General features: G+C 31.3%; 4 protein-coding genes across 5 annotated transcripts; 2 read left to right on the top strand and 2 right to left on the bottom strand.

Annotated features, from left to right (window-relative positions):
- Window positions 1–1,003: 1,003 nt before the first annotated feature.
- Window positions 1,004–1,334, top strand: Bm17860 (Uncharacterized protein; the record flags this gene model as incomplete). The annotated part of the gene is made up of 2 exons (XM_043082621.1): window positions 1,004–1,018; window positions 1,176–1,334. 2 exons carry the CDS (start codon window positions 1,004–1,006, stop codon window positions 1,332–1,334), a joined length of 174 nt encoding a protein of 57 aa, XP_042938555.1.
- A 3,361-nt stretch (window positions 1,335–4,695) lies between these two features.
- Bm17859 (Uncharacterized protein) lies at window positions 4,696–5,264 on the bottom strand (the record flags this gene model as incomplete). The annotated part of the gene is made up of 2 exons (XM_043082620.1): window positions 4,696–5,005; window positions 5,203–5,264. The coding sequence occupies 2 exons, from the start codon at window positions 5,262–5,264 to the stop codon at window positions 4,696–4,698; spliced, it is 372 nt and encodes a 123-aa protein (XP_042938554.1).
- Window positions 5,265–6,138: 874 nt separating this feature from the next.
- On the top strand, window positions 6,139–13,618 carry Bm17858 (Uncharacterized protein; the record flags this gene model as incomplete). The annotated part of the gene is made up of 2 exons (XM_043082619.1): window positions 6,139–6,263; window positions 13,330–13,618. The coding sequence occupies 2 exons, from the start codon at window positions 6,139–6,141 to the stop codon at window positions 13,616–13,618; spliced, it is 414 nt and encodes a 137-aa protein (XP_042938553.1).
- A 50-nt stretch (window positions 13,619–13,668) lies between these two features.
- Bm17857 (Uncharacterized protein) lies at window positions 13,669–17,255 on the bottom strand (the record flags this gene model as incomplete). Of its 2 annotated transcripts, none has more annotated exons than XM_001895867.2 (2): window positions 13,669–13,839; window positions 16,495–17,166. In XM_001895867.2, the coding sequence occupies 2 exons, from the start codon at window positions 17,164–17,166 to the stop codon at window positions 13,669–13,671; spliced, it is 843 nt and encodes a 280-aa protein (XP_001895902.2). The 2 variants fall into 2 exon arrangements, with proteins under 2 accessions (XP_001895902.2, XP_042938552.1); XM_043082618.1 differs by lacking the exon at window positions 13,669–13,839 and adding an exon at window positions 17,222–17,255 and having other exon boundaries at window positions 16,489–17,114.
- Window positions 17,256–22,050: the final 4,795 nt, after the last annotated feature.

Below are 22,050 nucleotides of genomic sequence, written 5' to 3'. Positions count from 1 at the left end.
GCACCTCAAAAAATATCGGATTACACTAGCCTATCCGATAGGCCTTGAACGTACGAGTTTTGAATTTTAGAATATTATTTTTTTAACATTGCTGCAAGAGCTAAAAATCCTGTATATATTAAAGTCTGAGGAATGTTTTTAAATATGGAAGTTATTGCAGAAAATAGAAAAGCAAGGTTTGAATACTTTATCCTAGAAGAGTTTGAAGCAGGTATGGTCCTTTTAAGTAGTGAAGTTAAATCTCTTAGAGAAAGAAAAGTAAATATTTCTGATGCTTATGTCACTGAAAAAAATGGTGAAATATGGCTGCACAATATGCACATTGCAAAATATAAAGCTGCAAACAAAAAAAAACATAAGCCGAAAAGGGAACGTAAATTGCTTCTGCATAAAAAAGAGATAAATAAATTAATCAGTCAGATCAAGACTGCTGGAGTTACTATTGTGCCACTTTCAATTTATTTTAATGACAAAGGATTAGTAAAAACTAGAATTGCTATTGTGAAAGGAAAAAAACTTTATGACAAAAGAGAAACCATAAAGCAGAGAGAGTGGAATCGTGAAAAAAGTAGATTGTCTAAAAATAACCTATAGTAAAATATGTCTTTAAGTCCAGCAATTTTTAGCATCGGTCCTGTCTCTATACTTTAGGTATAGTCTTTGCATATTGGTATTTACATAAGTTGGACGAGCAAAAAATATTTACTAAGAATTTTTATGATTCACTGTTAACAGCACTATTATAGGTATTATTCTTGGAGGCAGACTTGGCTTTGTGTTAATATACGATCCAATCTCCTACATAAACAACCCTATTGAGATATTGAAGACTTGGAAAGGAGGAATGTCATTTCACGGTGGCGCTATAGGAGTTTCGTTTAGAAGATATAATATTCCTATATTTTACACACTGGATCTAATTTCTTGTGGAGTTCCCATAGGTTTGTTTTTAGGCCTCATAGGCAATTTTGTAAACGGAGAGTTGTTTGGCAGGGTTACAACTATGCCATGGGGCATGGTATTTCCAGAGAGTGGTGATAATTTACTGCGCCATCCAAGTCAGCTTTACGAGGCGTTTTTTGAAGGATTGTTATTTTTCGCAATTGCAAATTCACTGTTTTTTTTGACTAGAATAAGACTATATCACGGCACATTAACTTTAACTGGCATTGCAGTTATGGTACGGAACAGTGCGTTTTGTGGTTGAGTTTTTTCGTGAACCAGATTATCAAGTTGGTTATTTGTGGCTTGATTTAACCATGGGAGTTGCTTTCAATATTTATGATTCTGCTAGGAATAATCGTGTATTTGAGTGCATTAAATTCGAAATTTAATACTAAATCTGTCGCATAGGGAAAAGCAAATATTTGAGCAGTTACGGAAGTGAGCTGTAAATTATAACAAACGCAGTAGCGCAATCTCCATCGTCACTGAGAGAAAGATGAATCATGTGGTCTTTGAAGATGAAATTCTTGCTAACAGTAAGATGCGGCTTTCCTCTTACGTCATTGTATATTTCTATATTTTTCATTATAATGCCATGGCTGAATCCACCTAGTGCCTTAACAAAGGCTTCCTTTGCTGCAAAGCGTTTAGCACGATACTTTGCTTGCATTTCTTGGCTGTTGTATTTTCTGCTTATCTCTATTTCCTGCTCGGTATAGATTTTATTGAAGAATTTTTTCCCATATTTTTGTAATATTCTTAGTATTCTTGGTGTATATACTATGTCAGTACCGATACCACGTATCATTTTACGTTAAAGTAGTTTATTGCTTCTTCAATCTGCACTTCCTTTACCTTTCCAGTTGCTCTATTTTTTATTTCAATTATATTTTCACTTACTGCTTTCTTCCCAACAATTATTTGCCATGGCAAGCCTATGAGGTCCATCTTAGCAAATCTTACTCCTATACTTCCTTCTGTATCATTATGAAACACTTCGTCACTTTTTAAAGTACTGTATATTTTATTTGCAATCTCTACATATTCAGCCGTTTTTGTCTGTAAGTTGATTAACCCAACCCTGAAAGGAGCCACTGCTTTTGGCCAGGTAATTCCTTTATCATCATGGAAAGCTTCTATTATTGCACCAAAGAGCCTTGAAATCCCAACACCATACGAACCCTGGAGTAAGAATAGGACCTGGTGCTAAAATCGGTCCATTTACCAAATGCGAGGACACAACAATTGGCGATGGCACTTGCTTTTGAGATTGAACCAGGAAATTTCAATACTGAACTCGGTAAATTTAAAACATGTAAGCTTAAGCAAAATGGCAATAAATATATATTTAATCCAGAATATAAGTAAAAAAATCGTATAGAACTACATTCTGAGTATCTTAATATGTATCTCCCTAAATACTTTGAAAAACACAGTAAAAAAAGGACATACATTGAACTTTTTTCTCTAAAAGAAAACAGAATTAATGACGATATCATAATTCCATCAAGTGTACCTAAAGAAATAGACATATTTTTTTTTGAGAATTCTGTCGAATAAATCCTAAAAAGGCTATACAGAGAAAAATACCAGATTTTCGGAGGGATATATATCTGAAAGATTGCAAAAATGATGTAAAATTCCACCTTAATTCAAATAATACTATATTTCTTTCTGTGACATCAGGGAGGATGTCCTAATTAGAGGCAGGTTTGCTAATAATGTAAATAAGCATATTCACAAGCAACTTGAAGTAAAAGTGGACTCTGATTTTGAATGTGTTGAAATAGTTAAGTTGAGGAGGTAAGCTCGGCTTTAAAATAAGTTAGAGTCACACCAGGTAAGCAAACGCTTCAGAGCAAAGCATAACGTAGAGTACAAGAAGCCATGTCTGCAAATGTACTACCACAATTCTTATACTGTAATAGGTAAACTCACGTAGATTATTATAATTAGTCAAGCCTAAGCTACTTAATAACCTCTACGGATTATCCATGTTACTCTATTCCTCATGAAGTACTTTCTTTACTTTCTATGAGTATGCCAAGCTCTTCTGCTGCATTTTTGACTTCTAAAGTAAAGTTTTAAAGTTCTTTACAACCTTTTTAATTGTTAGTACACTTATGAAAGTCTTACTTTTTATACATTATTATAAAGATTTTTTAAATTTTTCTTTTTTATTCAATAAAACTTACAATCTGACATATCAGAGTGGTTATTCTTTTTTGCCTATCAAAAAGAGTTTTGTTATTTTTTGTAAGCACGGTGTTTGTCTCTTCCAGTCGTTTGCTTTTTTTTCTTTTTTCATAAATTCTTCTTTATGTTCTTGTATTTTTCTCTCCAATTCTGCTGTAGATTTTTCTGTTCTATCTAGATTATTTACTTGCTCTTGCAACTGTTTGTCTATATCATGCAATCTTTCTTAGTTTTCATTAATCTCGTTGATTGTTACTTTTCCCAATTTGTCTTTACATTGCAATATTTCAGCTATATAGTCTATTTTACCTTCCAATTTGTACTCTAAGAATTCTTTTTCCTTGCGAAGAACTGCGTTTTCAGTTCCACATTAGACTTTCCTTGAGCCAAATTCAACTGACTACTTAATTTTTCTGTATTCTTGTTTGAGGCACCCACAATTACAGCTATTTTGTCGTTTAACTCTATTATTTTATTCTCTAGCTTTTTGATTTTACCATCTCTATTACTTAACTCTTTATACAGTATTATCTAACTGTTGTTTTACACTAATTAGCTCTCTACTTTTCTGGTTTAATAGATTCTTCAACTTCTTCATTAGTTTGCTTGCGGCTTTCCCAGTTTCCTTCTCTAGAATTATTTTCTAGTTCTTGCCCTCCTTTAGTAACCTCATCTCTCTCAGTTCTCCTTTTCTTATTACTACTAGTTATTTTATGTGAAAGTATAGCTGCTAAAACAGACAACATAGCTAAAGTAAAGGCTAGAGGAAGAGGTACACTAGAAAATGCAGCAAATGTTACAGATGCAAGTAACGTAAGAGTAGCTAAAGAACTAGCTACAAGCTAAAATGCGTTAGCTTTGTTAAGTGAATTGCCCAATAACCTCTTTCCACAAACGAAATTTCAACTCCATTGTGCATATATTTATTAAAATTCTCTTTAATACTTGTATTTTTATTTGCTACCATGTTAATAACATCATGCTGTACTATACCCTATACTTTTACAAGCTATAAAATGAGAGAATTTGTAAAATTGGTGCTGGCAAAAATTTTTCACTGACCTGATTGAAATTCCAATTTTATTTCATAAGTTTACTTTAGTTCTCCTGTTAGTTCTGGGCTTGGTAATACCTTTCATGCAATTACTTGAGATGTACGAAATATGGTAATTTTACTCGTTTAACACAAAGGTTGTGAGAAGAATTTGCTTTCGGTATTATTAGTGCACTATGTTCTTGTCTAGATAGGAAACAGATGCCACACTTGAAATTGATATATGCAATACCTGTCTTTAAAAATTAAATACTGAACTGTTATATATGAGTAAAAAAGACTACTATAAGCTGCTGGGGGTAGATAGAAATGCTAGTACTGATGAGATAAAAAAAGCATATAAAAAATTAGCGTTAAAGTATCATCCAGATAGGAATCCTGGCAATAAAGAAGCAGAGGAGAAATTTAATGAAATAACAGCTGCGTATGAAGTCCTATCTGATTCTGAGAAAAGAGCAGGCTATGATCGTTATGGTCACGCTCTCCTATTTCAATAACATCTATTGAAATCTTTGCCTCTGCTTCGCGCAGCATCGACAGTACCGCTTCCATAATTTCTGGCCCGATACCCCTGCTTCTATTAGTTTCTGCTGTCTGTACGCCCGTGATACATGTGAGGGAGTGCATTTATCTTTATCGTCTGCATTAACATTTGCGCCTGCTTCTATTAGAGTCTCCGTTGCCTGTGCACCCTTGATACAATGTGAAGGAGTGCATTTATCTTCATCATCATCTACATTGACATTTCCTTCTAACGGATTTTTCACTATATCAATATGACTTCTTAACAGCCAAATGTATCTTTGTCCACTGCATTAATTAATATCAATTCCTTCCACCCAAATAAAGCTTTCACCACACTTTTTAGATTATTGTGAACAGCAAATGCAATAGTCCATTTTTCACTGCAAATAAGTGATTTACATCAAAATTAGTTTCCTTCCATATGTACTTAAATCCATTTTTTTTTAAATTCTCTTTTATTTTTGCAATTGCGTTATCTTTACTTAATTGTTTCCTTATCGATTGCACTTAATATTTCTTTCCATTCTTCATATTCCATTGTCATCCCTTTTTAAATAATGTTTTAATTATCGTGGATTACGACAAAAAAGCCAACTCATTTTTTTTTTCTTTTTTTGAGAGGAATTGTTATTTGAATGAATGCGTTGGTGAATTGTTACGCTACTTGAATGAATGCGGGACAAGCATCATGATAAAATTAGTTAAATTTTTAATCAAATGAAGAAGGCAAAAGAAACCCTGGGTTAATATCGAATAGATATTAATATCTATCAAATACACATCAACATTTCAGTCCAATCATCGCTCTCTGTTCCTGAGTGGATTTCTAAAAGCAATCAGTATTATTTGCTCCACCAGTAAATAAGAAATTTGTTTCTTTACGCTTGACTAATTTCTCTGATTTTAATAATTCATTTTCAATTTCAGAGAAAAACTCTTCATCGTTTTCATCAATAGTGGATTTCATTAAACTGATAGCATCGTTATAATCACTTTCTAGCTTTGAAAATGACTCTATATCATTCTTAATTTTAGAATATTCTTTTAAAATTCTTGTCCCTCTTGGCTGTTTTGCCATAGATTACCATCCACAGTTTGAGACTACAACTTTTCGAGGCGCAATTTTGACACCTCCTGACAACAGAAATAATCAGGAGGTGTCAAAAAAATTTTAGCTAAGTTCTGAAAATACTCAAGGATTTTTAGATAAATTTTCATTATGCTTTAATATATTTATTATTAGTATTTATTATTAGCGGCAATAACAGTACACAAAATAGAAATTTAACCATATAATAGTTAAATAATGATAAATAATTGAAGGAAATTTTAAATTATGAAAGGAAGATAGATCCTTCAGAAACCTAGTACCATTTTTAGGACTTGCAGGTTCTGATACTCTAGCTGGAGTGATATCTATGTGGCATGGTAATAGCTCTCATGCTGCAGTATTTGATAACAATAAAGATTTGATAGATTTTTCAAAAGCAAGAGCATTTGGCTTTGAAATGGCTAGCTTACTGAAAGATCCCGTTGCTCTGGGGTTGGTCTTGACTTATTATTTCACAGGATTAGTATATCTCTTGATGGCACTCCATCTATTATCGTCCTTAATGAGGTATGGACATTAATATATAATCCTCTTTTTGCATCTAAGATAAAGGACTGGTTGAAAGTGATGAGAAAATTAAATGCCTTTGTGGTTTTTGCTATTCAGAGCGTTGAAGATGCAAGCAAAAGTACTATTAGTAATATAAATGTACAGCAAACATCAACACAGATTTTTTTGTCAAATCTAAAAGCTACTAGTGTCTACCAAAATGTTTTCATGTTGACTGAACGCGAGTACATACTAATCAAGCACACAGATCCAAGTACTAGATTTTCCCTTGGTCAAACAAGGGATTAATGCTGTGGTGGCGAGAATAGACTTAAAAGGTTTAGATGATATAGTCAACACATTATGGACGTGCAGAGAGTGTCATACTGTTATATTAAAAGAAGTCGGGGAGGATCCAAAAGTATGGTTGGTTTTTTATTTTATCAGAAGTAAAAAATGTTTAAGACTGAGCTGTCATTACGGTATTTTTACTAGATATAGATTTTTCACTCTCATGTGCAGTACTTGCAGACAGAGTAAGTGGCACTGATAAGACGAAATTGTTAGCAGATTTAGTTCTGTTGCTAGCATTATCATGCCTCTAACCCTGACTGTCGGACTTTGAAAACAGTTGCAGCTATTGCAGGAATAGCAATTACCGTGGTTAAAATCCCTTCATATCTAGTTCAAAATTTCAAATATGATTTGTTAGCTACGTCCATAACGTTTCACGGTTCATGTACCATTTGCGAATTTCCTTCTTTTAAATTTTATGAAAACTGCTATCCTCTCTATGATTAGACTGATCGGAAAGCAGAGTTGACGGCGTAAGCGGACGTGAGCAGTTAAGTTAGAAAGTATAAATTCTACCGAAACTTCTTCGAACTAAAATAAAGACAAGCTTTAATCTCATTTACCTGAATAACAAAAAGGAAAGTACAGTTTCGGAAACAAAAATATTACTGTGAACTATGTTAATGTTATTTCTACATGTATTTCTATTAAACGACCATGACCAACGTCTCATTCTTATCGAAATCATCATCATCAATCATTCTTTTGTTTCTTTTTTGTGTCTTTTTGTTTTTATTTATTTATTTATTTTTTTTTTTTTTGCTTGGATCTCATGCAGTTATGGTTACCAATCGATTGGTTTTTGGCAATCGATATTCCTTCTCTTGGAATTTTCTAGAAAACTTTTCACAATAGGTTAAATTATTTGTTCTTTGTTTTCCTTAACACTTTGAAGCATAATCTTTTCGGATTTTTTTTCTGAAAGCTTTTTTCAAAAAACATGTAAAATAGTAATTTCAAGTTGGAGGATAATCGGTACTTGTAATAGTTATTACGGCGAAGTAAAGTTTTGAGAGAAGTATGTAATAGTTAAGTTTCATTATCTGAATCAATTGATATTATACGAAACATTTATAAGATGAAATTTAATGATTCATTGCCTAACTTTCCTCGGTTCACATTTTACGAAACATTCAGTTTTAAATCTAATATTAATACAGATTGAACTTTCTAGTAATAGTGGATTTTTTTGGCTGTTATGTTGCTTTGAATTGCAACTTAATTATTTAGGCGTAATGTTTGGCTGTATCACTTCAACTTTGATGAATTCAGCATCGGGGTGTTCAGCAAGGATTTAATTCAACTGTTTTACTCTTTGACTTTTAAAGTGTTGGATTTTTAATAATAATAATAATAATAATAGTATTTGTCGCTTCATTTATTTATACCTAGAATGTATTGCATTTTTAATTAGTTTATATTGCTTACTTTTTGACTCCTTCGTTTCATCTTCGATTTTAAAGTTTATTCTTAAATTTGGCATTGTTGATTGCATTCTCACTTTCTTTTATTTATTCGTTATTTCTTTCATAATGTAGCGTTGATTCCATTGTATTGTTTTTTAATGCAAAATATGCTGTCACTAAGATGATCCCTTATGATCTTTGGCATGTATCAAATTTATGAACTGATGAACTTGCCTGCAACTGGAGAAGTCATATGGTGGAGACAGTTCTGTTTTGTCTAGAGGTAAATAATTTTGTGCTCATCACTATGCGATTATGGAATGGTTCGACGAACAGATAAATGTAGCAGAATGTAGCAGTACAGCGATGGTAATCGATCGGAACAGATAGTGCTGTAGTGGGTTCATCGTAGCTAGACAGTACTGCCAGGGTGAGTATGCCAGCCAGCCAGTCAGCCAGCCATTGAGTCAGCAACGCACATTGTATTACGTGTCGCGGAGGCTTTATCTACCAGCAAACTATAGAAAATGAAGTCGCCCATGCCAAGACGAACTGATGCTGAAATTTGCATATTTACTAATTTTAGCTTAAATTTAACATCATATAGTACGCATTATTAAGCATTATGAATTGTGGGATGATTCGCTTGATGATTGTGGGATGACTGGTCAGTTACCGAGTTGGCAGGTCAAGAAGATGATTTGGCAAGAAAATAATTCCCAAAGAAATAAATATTTCACAGCTTAGATTTCCCATATCTTTCTGTCGCATTATGAAAATTAATTGAAGGAATTAATTAGATAAAGTTCTGAGCAGGTAATACTTATTTGATTGCTCTTATTTGAAAAAAATACTTACTGAAAGAAAAAAACATGTTAATCACATTGATAGCGGTGAAAAGAATGAAGCGTTCTGAAGGATTTGTAATCAGAATGAGATTTTCAATTTATTTTTTTATTTCTATTCAAAAATTAATCTCGTAAGTGCCAATCTCCCGATTCCTGTTCAACGAAAAAATTTCCACAAATACATCCATCATTCAGAGCATCGTAGATTTTAAATTTCGTTTCTTTCTTTTATTCTCGGATGTTCCAAGCTTTGTGCAAATTTTCCGGATCGTTTCATCACATATATTACTTTTGCGACCTAACGCTTTACGCTGTTGGATATGTTTGCTCTTTGCTTCCTGTAATTTAGACAAGTTCACTTCAAAATTTTTAGGACTCAAGACATGGATCTGTCGAAAGATAGGATATGATGTGCTAAATCGATGAATCCAGCTTTGTTGGAGCTTATTTTAGGCTTCTCCTCACTTTTTGTTGTTTTGGCTCGACAAGACATCTCTTGCTTGTCTGAATGATTAACTTTGAAAAAGCTGCTTTTGTTTCTTTTTCCATTCTGATGTTTTCAGTTATGTTGTAAATCTCATGTGAACGATTTGTAGAGATAAAGAATTTTATCAAAACTGGTCCACAAAGGCCTTTTTTCTTCTAAAAAATTTTTTCTTTTTTTTGTCTCTTTCGGGAAACGGATGGTAGCCAGCTGACAAGAGAAATAGAATTTACTACCACAGCAGAAAGCTCACTGCCTAAGAGAACTTACGATTTCTTCCCTCCGCTCATCATTTCTATTCTCAGCGTGAACATTAAAAATCGCAATACCTATAAGGAGTAAGCAGTTGTCGCAAATTATAATTGTAAGAATGAATTAAAACAGTGAATTTATTTAATTTTGCTACTGAAATATCATTCAGAACTCAATTATTAAAGTTTATTTAATTATTTGTGCTGACCAAATGACCACAATGTATATGACCAGTACCATGCAATGGATAAAAATTAATCAATTAAGTTCAAAATATCTTTTTTTTTTTAACGATCTAATATTTTTTAACATTTTAATATCTAATTAAAATAAATTTTGATCAACCCGGGATTTATTTCACAGTTTAATATACAAACACTTTTAAAAATTATACGATTTTCTTAAAATTTGATATTTATATTTGAAATAAAAATTATTTTTAATTGTTAGAATGAATTGAAAACGTGACAAATTAAAAATTTAATCAGTTTTACTAATCAAATATTGGTTAAAACTTAATTATTAAAGTTTATTTTAATATTTATGCTGGTCAAATGACCACAATGTATGTGACCAGTACCCATGCAATGCATAAAAATTACTCAGTTAAGTTCAAAATATCTACTTTTTTAAATGACTTGACATTTTTTTATATTTATATATATATATTAAAAATTAATTAAAATAAATTTTTGATATTGCTAGAATTTATTATGTAGATTAATATGCAAAATTCTAATAAATTGATGAATTTTCATAAAATTTAAATTTTAAATTTGAAATAAAAATTAATTATAATTGTGAGAATGAATTAAAACCGTCAAGAATTAAAAATTTAATTAGTTTTGCTAATCAAATATCGATTAAAACTCAATTATTAAAGCTTATTTTAATATTTCTGCTGATCAAATGACCACGATGTATGCGACCAGCACCTATGCAATGCACACAAATTAATCAATTATAAGAAAATAAACTTTAATAACTAAGTTCTTTTTTAATATTAGAGAAATGAAATTAATCAAAATTTTTTTTAATATTAGAGAAGTGAAATTAATTAAATTCAAATTAAGAATTAAAATTTTGTAATGAAGTTTTGCGCAAGAATTCATCAGCAAAATTAATAAAACTTTGAATTAGTAATGGTTTTAATTCAATTTAAGAATTAAAATTAAATTTTATTTCAAATTTAAATTTTGAATTTTTTAAAAATTTTAAAATTTGTGATAGTTTTCATACATTAAAAAAGGAAATTGGTTCTAAATTATCAATTTTTATTTTAATTAAGTGCCAAAACTACTAAAAATAGCAATATTTTGAACTTAATTGATTATGTTATATGCATTGCACCAGGGCGGTTCATATATGGTGTGGTCATTTTATAGTTTAAATATTAAAATACGTTTTTGTAATTAAGTTTTGCGCAAAAAATCATCAGCAAAATTAATAAAACTTTCAATTTAAGAATTAAAATTAAATTTTATTTCAAATTTAAATTTTGAATTTTTTAAAAATTTTAAAATTTGTAATAGTTTTCGTACATTTAACAAGGAAATTGGTTGTAAATTATCAATTTTAATTTTATTTAAGTGCCTCTAATTCAACTTTGTGGTTGCCAAATGCCATACTTGCAGCAAAAGGTGGACTATAGCTCAGCTATGTTTATCCAGGTGATACAATTCTTCTGGTATACCTCCAAAAATCTGTTGCAATTCTATAATTAGCATCTTCAGATTTTAGTTTTAACTTACCCATGCTGGCAAAAAAATCGACTATAATACCTGCCACTCAGGTAAAATCCTTTTGTTTCACTTGCGCCAGACTGTCGTGACAACAACAAAGTAAGAGTTGCTATTAACAATGTTTTTTATTAATTATATTCATTTCACTATTAAATAAATTATGCTAATTCTATTATCAGCTAAAAGCTAGACAAATAAAGAACTTTTAAGCTTACTCAAGAACTTATAAGTGCTATAGGCAACAAATCAATTTGCTTTCCTACTACTTTTGAGAATTGCTATTAGTTTAACATTGATTAACTGAAAATTGTTCAATATAACCTATATGGGAGAGGGAGAGAGAGAGAGAGAGAGAGAGAGAGAAGGAGGATTTTCTTTCTCTTTGCTTTCGTTATTAATATATCTTTCATTTCACTATATCTTGTCTTTTCATAACACCAAGACTTACTTCTTCATCTCTAAGTTTCAGAGTGTCCTCAGAAACTATGTCACAACTATGTACATTCTGTGACATACTGGTCCTACTTCGTCACTCATGCCTCATTTTGTCACCATGGCACGTGATAAGTCAGACGTTTGTTTTATATTCGAAGATGCATCGCTTATCTCTTCTGCTACCCTTCCACCCATGATGGCAACAGTTACATCTCTTTTCTCTTTTATGGCATACTCTACCCATCTGTTCCTACAATACTTTCATCTATTTGGTAAGAAGAAGATAAAGAATATGTTTTATTTGAATCACAAAGACTTATAAACTCATCAATAATCTCAAACTCATCATCATCTTCTATTATAGATTCTGTGATCCGATCGTTATTTTTTGAATTTGTACTGCCTGCAGTACTAAATCAATTGTGAGAGAAACTAAAATCCATACATTTAGAACTAAACAATATTACTTATACTATAAATTGATATTGGTGTCAGTAACTATTATTACTATTCTAGTAAATAATAAAATATTTTATTGTCTAATCATAGAAAAATTTTACTTCCATGGAATGAATATTGGGGTTATAACATGGGTGAAAAATGAAAAACCTCTATGCTAAATTTTAGTTAACGTGCATATTGGAGATATTAAAAAAGTTGTTTTTGAGGTATTGCATTTTGTTTTTGTTTTAGCTATAAGGCCAGAGGGTTGTTCCTATAGAATAGCAGTAGTTTCGGTAAAAAAATCTTATCCTGGACATGCGAAAAGAATTCAGAACTCTATGCAATGTTGCATTTTTTTCCATTGATGTACCATTTAAACTGCAATTCACATTCACATAGAGAAGAATTAGCTAAGTCATAACATCTGACTCTAACTTTTTTACCGTCACCACTCTCAATAACATAAACATTTGTAATTTTTCTGTCATCATTATCTAATATTGAAAAATCAGTGATTTTGTTATCTTTATAGAATTTACTATTTAAAAGTTCGCTTAGTTTATAGCCGTATCCTTATCTTGTAGTGTTATTCTTGCGTGAAAGCTACTATCCTCAGAAGCTTGCTTTACCAATATTACAAACTTACCAGCAAGAGAAGCTGCTAGCTCACTTGCCAAATCCAATTTTCTTATATTTTCCTCTTCTAGAAAGGAACGCTGCTCCTCCAGTTTTGCTATGCTTTCCTTGGTTGCTTACACTGCTTTCCTTTGTGGAAAAAGAAAATTACGTGCGTAGCCAGGCTTTACTTTCACAACCCAGATGCTAAGCTCGAGCTTCAGCTATGTAAAGTGAACTGTTGTAATCTCAGGCTAAACCATAGTATAAAAACCACTCTTCCGGTAAAAATATAAATAAGCACTTCACTTTACGTAGAATGTGGATATCATTTGAAATATTTTTTAAGAATAGATAATGTCACAGGTTGGGGTATAGATGTAGAAATCAAAAAACAAAGTTCTCTGTATGTAAGCAAATGCGTTTTAGCATAGGCCGTACAAATCTTTTAAGTACGCTGTCCAGAGTAAGTGGAGTGGTCGAAAGGCGTAATGCAATAGATATCTTGGCGTGTATAAATATTAAAGCACAACATGGCAGCATAAAATTAATGGCTACTGATCTTGATATTTCAATATTTGCTTCACTTGCTGCAGATGTGTCAACAGAAGGAGAAGTAAAAGTTTCAGCACATACTTTACACGATATAGTGAAGAAGTTGCCAGCTGATTTGAATGTCAATTTTGAGGCATATGGCTATCTTTTATATGCTCCATAATGCTTCAGCATATGCTCCAGCATATGGCTATCTTTTATATGCTCCATAATCTATCTCATCATTGACTCTTCTGCTGCATTCTTGCCAACATCAGGCAAAGCACCAGCACCAAGACCCTTAGTTAAATTAATACCTAACTGAATTTTCTTATCACATAATGATTTTTCTAGTGCTTGAGCATCGGTATTTGCTACAACAAAATTCACTCCTTGCAAAATAGACTGGATCATGTTGTTCACAGCTTTCCCACCAGCACCGCCCACTCGCAATAGTTAGTAATTTTTCAGCATTTCTTTCTTCAGCTGTATCACTGAGATTGGACGACCCTGTAATAACCTTGTGGTCATCATAATTAATATTCTATTATGAGCGATTTCTGGATTGTAATCAATCCAAATTGGTATTCCTTCTTCAAATAACTTGTGCATAACACTATGTCTTGAATGTGCTATGATTTATCTAGAATAATTTTAATATCAACGCTACGTTTTTTTGCTTCAACTAGAGAATTAGCCACTTTCTCAAGAGTAAATTTGTATTATTGAACCAAAATGGATTTCTCAGATTGATCTATTGTATTAATTACTTGCTGAGCATAATCTTCTCATGGAGTAAAGTAGACAGTAATTTTTGAATCTAAGAAAGACAACCTCATAATGCACACCATAAATAAATTCAAGTTATATATAGCTGCTGAATTTTGATGCATAGCAACCAAGAAACTTAGTGTGGTTACTGACAAAATTCATTGCAAAATGGCCATTTAACTACTTAAGAAAAAATATGCAATTAAAAAACAAACCTCGCTAGCCCCCTTATCCTGATACTGGAGGTATTAAGTTACCTTCAATCTGTGCAGATTAAAATAATAAAGTGTTATATAGTTAGCATCTTATGTTTAATTTTTTGCACTATATTACCTTATGTCTTCACAATATTTCTAATTTTTTACCTATATAAGTTGAAACTCGCTTATAAAGCGTTTAGGAGTATAATATGCTAATTTGCAGGATTAGAGAATAAATACTATCTACCACAATATATCTTTTGCCTTTTTTTGCCTAGTAAATTTCTAAAACATTTATGACTAAAGGTTAGTTGCAATAAAAAAAAACTAAGTCGCGATTATTAAGTATTTAAAACATAAAAAAACGCTAGTGTTTTTAAATAGATATTAACTAGGGCTTCTTTTGTCTTTTTCTTACTTGGTGGATTTCTTAAATATTTGTAGCTGAAGATTTACTGACAACAACTGCTTGTTAGCTGCCTTTCTCAAGAAAAGAATTTTACAGTTAACATAAAAATACAAAAGAAAATAGTGAATTATGTTACAACCGCTGCGAAACTAATAATTATGAAACTGTAAAAGAATTTATAAGTAATGCTTTGCATTAATTCCTCCTATAGGAGGATAAAAGCTGTAAATGCTGCAAAAAAATCGGTGATTAGAGTGTATTTACGTGAAGGTAGAACTTTGCACCATGATATTAAGGCTAAATTTTGCTCTGGTGAAATAGTTTTAAGAGCAGCTAGAGCTGGAACAGGCATTATTGCTGGGGGATCGATTGGTCGGTTTTTGAGGTGTTGGGCATAAAAGATGTAGTATCTAAATCTACTAGATCGAATAATCCTCATAACGTTATATGTGCAGTATTATATGTACAGGTCTTTGATAATATGTTATCTCCTCGTCAAGTAGCGAACAAAAGGAGTAAAAAGATTGGCGAGGTAGTCGGAAACAGGTAAAGTATGAATAATGTTATAAAGTTAAACTCTATATTTACTGAATTATCGAAGAAAAAAAAGCCTAAATTAATAGTTAGAGGTATTGGTTGTGGTAAAGGTAAAACATCTGGTAGGGGACATAAAGGGCAGAAGGCTACGCTTTGAAGAAGATGTCTCTAACAGTAAAATGGAGAGCCCTTCATCTACACCTGTTCTGAACCCAGGAAGAGAAAAAGGTGGTCGTGCCTCTAAAGCATGTGCAATAAATACTATGATAGCAATAACATCTTTGCTCAAATATTAAGGGGTGAGTTGCAAGAAGGTTTATGAGGATGAGGATGTCTTGGCATTTTACGATAAGTATCCTGATGCACCATTTCACATTTTAGTTGTAACGAAAAGTCAATATATTTCATATGATGATTTTATTTTTAAAGCTTCTGCGGAGGAAATAGTAGGCTTCTTTAAAACTGTAAGAGAGATAACTTATAAATATAACCTAGAAAAAAACAGGATATAGATTAGTTACTAACTGCGGTGAAACGGGGAACAAGTTGTGCCGCACTTTCATATGGATATTTTAGGTGATAAAAGATTAGGAAAGCATGTAAATTTGTAGTGTTGCTTTCTACGAGTTTTATTAAATGAGTGAATATTTAGCTATAGCAATTTTTATCTGCGTGTCAATTATACTATCTCTTGCTTTGGGTGTATTGCCTATGTTTCTTGCAATAAGCAAACCAGATAGTGAAAAACTTTCTACATATGAGTGCGGTTTTAACCCTTTATCAAGAGCAAGAAAAAATTTTGACATTAAGTTTTATTTAGTTTCAATATTATTTATGATATTTGACTTAGAAATTGCTTTTCTTTTTCCTTGCGCTATTTCTTTATCTAAAATAAGCTATTGTGGATTTTGGTCTATGATGATATTTCTTGCAATACTTACTGTAGGTTTTATCCATGAGTGGTGTAAAGGTGCATTAGAATGGGGCTTATGCTCGTTTAGAACTTGCATTGTTAGTAGAGTTTCATGCTTTACTTGGCTCAACAAAATAGACATTCGTTCAACCTCTGCTACTGCACTGGCTATAGTTATTACCATATTAGAGATTATTTTATTTATCTTTTCAATTAAACTTACTTTACACTTCGCAAAGTAATTCATTCGTTTTCCACATCAATTTTATTTTTTTTTTTTTTTTTAGTAAATAATTTTCAATGTTCAATTTGCTCTGACTAAAACTACGATTGTCCGCTGAAGAAGAGAATGCTTGTTTCATAACTTTGTGTTTATATATCAAATAATTGGAGCTTTCCTTAAGCAGCAATAATGCTTCCCTATGTGTACTAGCATCAAGTGTTCCATATGACTCATCTGCAACGCCCTCAACTACTTCATGTAGAAAGATCACCTCCTCTTTCCATTCTTTTATTCTCACACAGAAACACTTGACACTTTTCAAGTATTTGCTTACTTTAGTATAATGAGTTGCAGAGATAGCGCGGCACTTATTTACATTGTGAATATGTTCAATTACCGCCTGAGCAATAGATAAGCCATTATACACTCCTGTTCCTCTACCAATTTCATCAAGTATTACCAAGGAACGGTCTGTTGCTTGGTTGACTATGGTTGCTGTTTCAATCATCTCCACCATGAAGGTGGAATAACCAGCCGTTATATTATCCGTTGCGCCAACCCTGCTGAATATCTTATCATTCACTCCAATATGTGCACTATCTGCTGGCACAAATGAATCCATATGAGCTAAAATTGCGATGAGAGCGTTTTGCCTCAAGAAAGTGCTTTTTTCAGCCATATTAGGGCCAGTAATTAGATGTATACCAGACAAATTGATGCTATTTGCAATGAACTTATCGTTAACTTCAACAACTGGGTGTCTTTCATTGCAAATATTGAATTCCTTCTACTGTTTCTGGTTTTATCGGCTCATTTAGTAAATCAACCTTTGCTAATCAGGTCTCTGTTGTCGCTGGAGAGGGAAGTGAGATGAAGATTGGCTATGACTACGATATAGCATGTAACTTCGGTGATTTAAAATCGCCAGAGTTAATAGGGGAGCGTCCAAAAAACTTAACTGTTGAACAATTTTGTCTACTAGCGAATAATATGTAAATTACTTAATTTGTTGATAAAAATATTAAAAAAGTATTTTCAGTTTGCTATACAATTCAAAGGTACACCATTTCACAATAAAATAGGGAATTTTGCCCAAAGATAGAAATAGGCAAGGGTTTCTGTTTTTTTTCTCTGGTTGCTATTTCTACGCTGTGATTCAATTTGGCAAAAAGATTACATGTATACCTTCCGCAAATGGCAGTTTGGGCTTTTCAAAAAGCCAAAATTCTATATAATTTTAGTTATAAGTTATGGCTTATAGAAGAGGCTACCACAGATCTATTGCATATGCACAATTTTCTAAAAAAATAGTAGTATTGCCTTTGCATAGTATAAAGTATTCCTATGTAAATTCTATGTTATCCATATAATAAAGTTGAAGCTATTGCTAACGCAACGTATTTAAAAATGTTATGAACTTCGTAAGAGAAAAAAATACTCCTTTGATGGAGCAATATTTGAACCTAAAAGCTCAATATCAGGATCATCTGTTATTTTATAGGCTGGGAGATTTTTATGAGTTGTTTTTTGATGATGCTATTAAAGCTGCGAAGTTGCTGAATATAGTACTAACTAAGAGAGGTAATTTGTATGGGCAAGAGGTACCAATGTGTGGAGTTCCAGCGCATAGTAGTGAATCTTACCTTCATAAGTTAATAGATTTAGGATTCAAAGTAGCAATCTGCGATCAGTTAGAAACTGCTGATGAAGCAAAAAGCAGGGGCTATAAATCTATAGTAAAACGTGATGTAGTGCAAATTGTAACTCCAGGAACAATTGTTGAAGATTCGCTATTAGAGGATAAAAACAGCAATTATCTTGCGTCCATAGTTAAACAAAATGGGGAGTATGCTATTGGCTGGCTTGAATTATCAACAGGATGCATGTTTTACACGAGGGTTTTTGTGTTTGCAAACATATCTACCATGTAAAACTAGCCAGTGATGAGCATAGAGTAGGTATTTTTTTGGAACTACATTTAAAAGAGATTTCTCTGTTTTGAACACGTCTTTTTCTTTCACAAGGCCAATTTTATTGCTCACTCTAAAAACATGAGTATCAACTGCCAATGTTGGAATGCCAAGTCCCGAATTTAAAAATACATTAGCACTCTTTCTCCCAACTCCTGGCAAAGACACCAAGTCGTCAAAATTGGGAGACATAGTAATAAGAATAGTAAGAAGAGAGCCGAGTGTTCAGGTTACAGTATGTGATATAAATCAAAACATGCTAAGTAGAGGACGTAATAAAGCCATAAACTCAAATCAGCTTAATTTTAATTGGGTGTGTGCAAACGCAGAAAGTTTGCCATTTGAAGACTCTGAGTTCGACTGTTGCACAATAGCTTTGGTATTCGGATCCTCTCAGAGTCGTCACTAGAGACCGTCTTTCCAGCCCATCATTACGTGCATATTCAAAGCTACCCATAGTAACAGTCTTCTTATTTCTGCTCTTTCATTCACTAAATTTACTAGGTCACTACCCCCTCCCCTTCTCCCCCCCCCCCCAAAACCAGGTGTCCCTCACTGGTGCTATTGATATCTTCTTTATATATGTATTAAATATCTTCTTTATATCGGGCAAACAAATAGTAATGTGTGGATCAAAACAACCAGGTCTAAGCAGTGCATTACGAAACCTTCATAAATTTTAAAATAGTGCGTAACTTTAATTTTAGTACTTAATAATCTCTATATATTGCATTACAGTCAAGAAAAATAAACACTGAATACCTTTTCTACAGTCTTACAATTTAATTTTCTAATAAAATGCTAGATTTTCAGTAGAAAAATCCGGTAAAGGCACAATTTTTTATTGTGCTTTAAGTAAATATACTTTTAATATACTTTAAGTAAAAAAATGCTTTAAGTAAATACGTTATTATTAATCTGTTACGATATTAAACAGATATTTTCTAAAAAAAAAAATGAACAAATACGAAATTTTACAAGTTTCTATAAAAAGTATTACATAGATTGAAGAATACTGAGAATACACTATAAGTACTAGATCAGAGTCAACTAAGCGTAGAAGACAAAGTTGAACAAATGGGTCTTCTAGAAGAAATTAGACATGAGACTATCTCCCACAATATAATAAAAGAATCATTAGCATAAACACGTACTCCTAGTAACAAAAAGAAAGGTGATAGTTGACAGCTAAAGTTAATAGAGAGGATGCATAAAAGCAACAGTGCTATTTCCATTGACCGTAAAATCCTTTGTCCAAAGTTAAAATTGAGTGCCAAAATTTACGGAGGCTATCTTAATCTGAACCCAGTAGCTTAGAAAAACTAAAAGAACTTTTTTCCTTTTTTTTTTGCTGACTTAGTCAAACTCATTCGTGCAGTAGTTTCTATAAAATCGCAGCAAAAGAAATATTTCCTAAGTTAGGCAAATTTTTCAGCGACAATATAGATAGAATAATTGAAAAACAGAAGAAAGACAAGGTTACTAATACACAGAAGATTACTACTCAAAGCAGATTGAACTTGGCTCATTATGCTTGCAGCAAATAGGTTTTACGTCACACCATGCATACTTCTTATCAGCACCTATATCTGATTTCTGTTGTGGTTTAGTCATACTTTTGGTTCGGTGGTCATCAAATTTATCAAAAATGTCTATAAGTAGCTCATTTACAAGGTACAATCATGTGTGAAACTCAACGGAAAGAATGATTGGAACATGCAGGAAATTTACTGAGTTTATTCAACCATACATAAAAGAGAAACTCATTGTAAAGGTCAAAGTTAATGCAAGGATCAACAGTGTTGAGAATCTGCACTTCATTTTCAATAAAGTGAATCTTCCCTCTCCTTTAGAGAAGGCAGATGAATTTAGTCTATTGGTATTTAAATTTATTAAAACTTGTTTTAATAATTACACTGGCCAAATGACCACAATGTATGCAACCACTACCTATGCAATGCATAAAAATTAATCAATTAAGTTAAAAATACCTATTTTTTTTAATGAAATGAATCAATAAGTTAAAAATACCTATTTTTTTAATAAAACGAGATATTTTGAACTTAATTGGATAATTTATAAGCGTTCCATAGTAGTGGTCATTTATGGTGTGGTCATTTGAACAGCAAAAATAATAAAATCAAGTTTAGAAATTGAGTTCTGAATGATATTTTAGAAGCAAAATTAATTAAATTTTTAATTTGCCACTGTTCTAATTCATTCTTACAATTGAAATTAATTTTTATTTCAAATTTAAATATCAAATTTTATGAAAATTCAATAATTTGTCAACTTAATTGATTTATTTGTGTGCATTGCACAGGTACTGGTCACATACAGCATGGTCATTTGATCAACATAAATAATTAAATAAACTTTGAGAATTAAGTTTTGATTAAAATTTCACTTGTGAAAATAGTAAAATTTTTAATTAGTTTACAATTAATGTTAATTTTTAATTAATTTTTAATTTTTAATTTCTAGTTAATTTTTACAATTAATGCTAATTTTTCATTCAAATTTAAAATTGGTTTTTGTGAAAATGCTATAATTTGTAAGATTTTTTGCATAATAAACTGGAAAATAAACCCTACTATTATCAAATTTAATCTTAATTAAATGTTAAAAAATTAAGAAATATCAAATCAAATCATTAAAAAAATAGATATTTTGAACTTAATTAATTTATAAGCGTTGAATAGTATTGATCACATACATCGTGGTCATTTGACATTTTAAATAATAAAAAAATGCTTAGGCTTAGGCTTAGGGTGTACTTAGGCTTAGGGTTAAGCATTATTTCAAATCTAAAAATTGATTTTGGTGAAAATTTTATAATTTCCAAGAGCTTTTGTATATTAAAGGGAGAAGAAATCTCTAGTTCTTTTCAATTTTGATTTTAATTAAAATGTTAAAACTATTTAAAAAATATCAATTCATTAAAAAAAATTAGTTATTTTGAAGTCAATTGATTAAATTTATGCATTGCATGGGTAACGGTCAGTTACGGTGTGGTCAATTGACAACATAAATAAGAAAATATACTTCAATAACTAAACTTTTTTTAATGTTTGAGAAACAAAATTAATAAGATTTTTAATTTGTCGTAGATTTAATTCATTTCTGCAGCTAAAATTAATTTTTGTTTGAAATCTTAAGATAGAATTTTATGAAAGTTTTATGATTTGGAATGAATCAAAACCTTTTTTGTATATTAGACTTTTTTCTATAATTCCTAGTAATATCAAATTTTACATTAATTAAATGTAAAACTGTTAAAATATATATTTCATTAAATTAGTTATTTTGAAGTCAATTGATTAAATTTGTGTTCATTGCACAGGTACTGGTCGCATACATAGTGGTCATTTGACCAGCAGAAATATTAAAAGAAACTTTAATAATTAAGTTTTAATCGATATTTGAATAGCAAAACTAATTAAATTTTTAATTCATTCTCACAATTATAATTAATTTTTATTTCAAATTTAAAATTTAAATTTTATGAAAAAACAATAATTTATTAGAATTTTGCATGTTAAACTATAAAATAAATTCTAATAATACCAAAAATTTATTTCAATTAAATGATA

This window comes from Brugia malayi, assembly GCF_000002995.4.
Source record: "Brugia malayi strain FR3 genome assembly, contig: Bm_v4_Chr4_scaffold_001, whole genome shotgun sequence".
NCBI classification, from domain to species: Eukaryota; Metazoa; Nematoda; class Chromadorea; order Rhabditida; family Onchocercidae; genus Brugia; species Brugia malayi.
The sequence above is the reverse complement of the archived record's forward strand: the minus strand, read 5'-3'. Positions and strand labels throughout refer to the sequence as shown.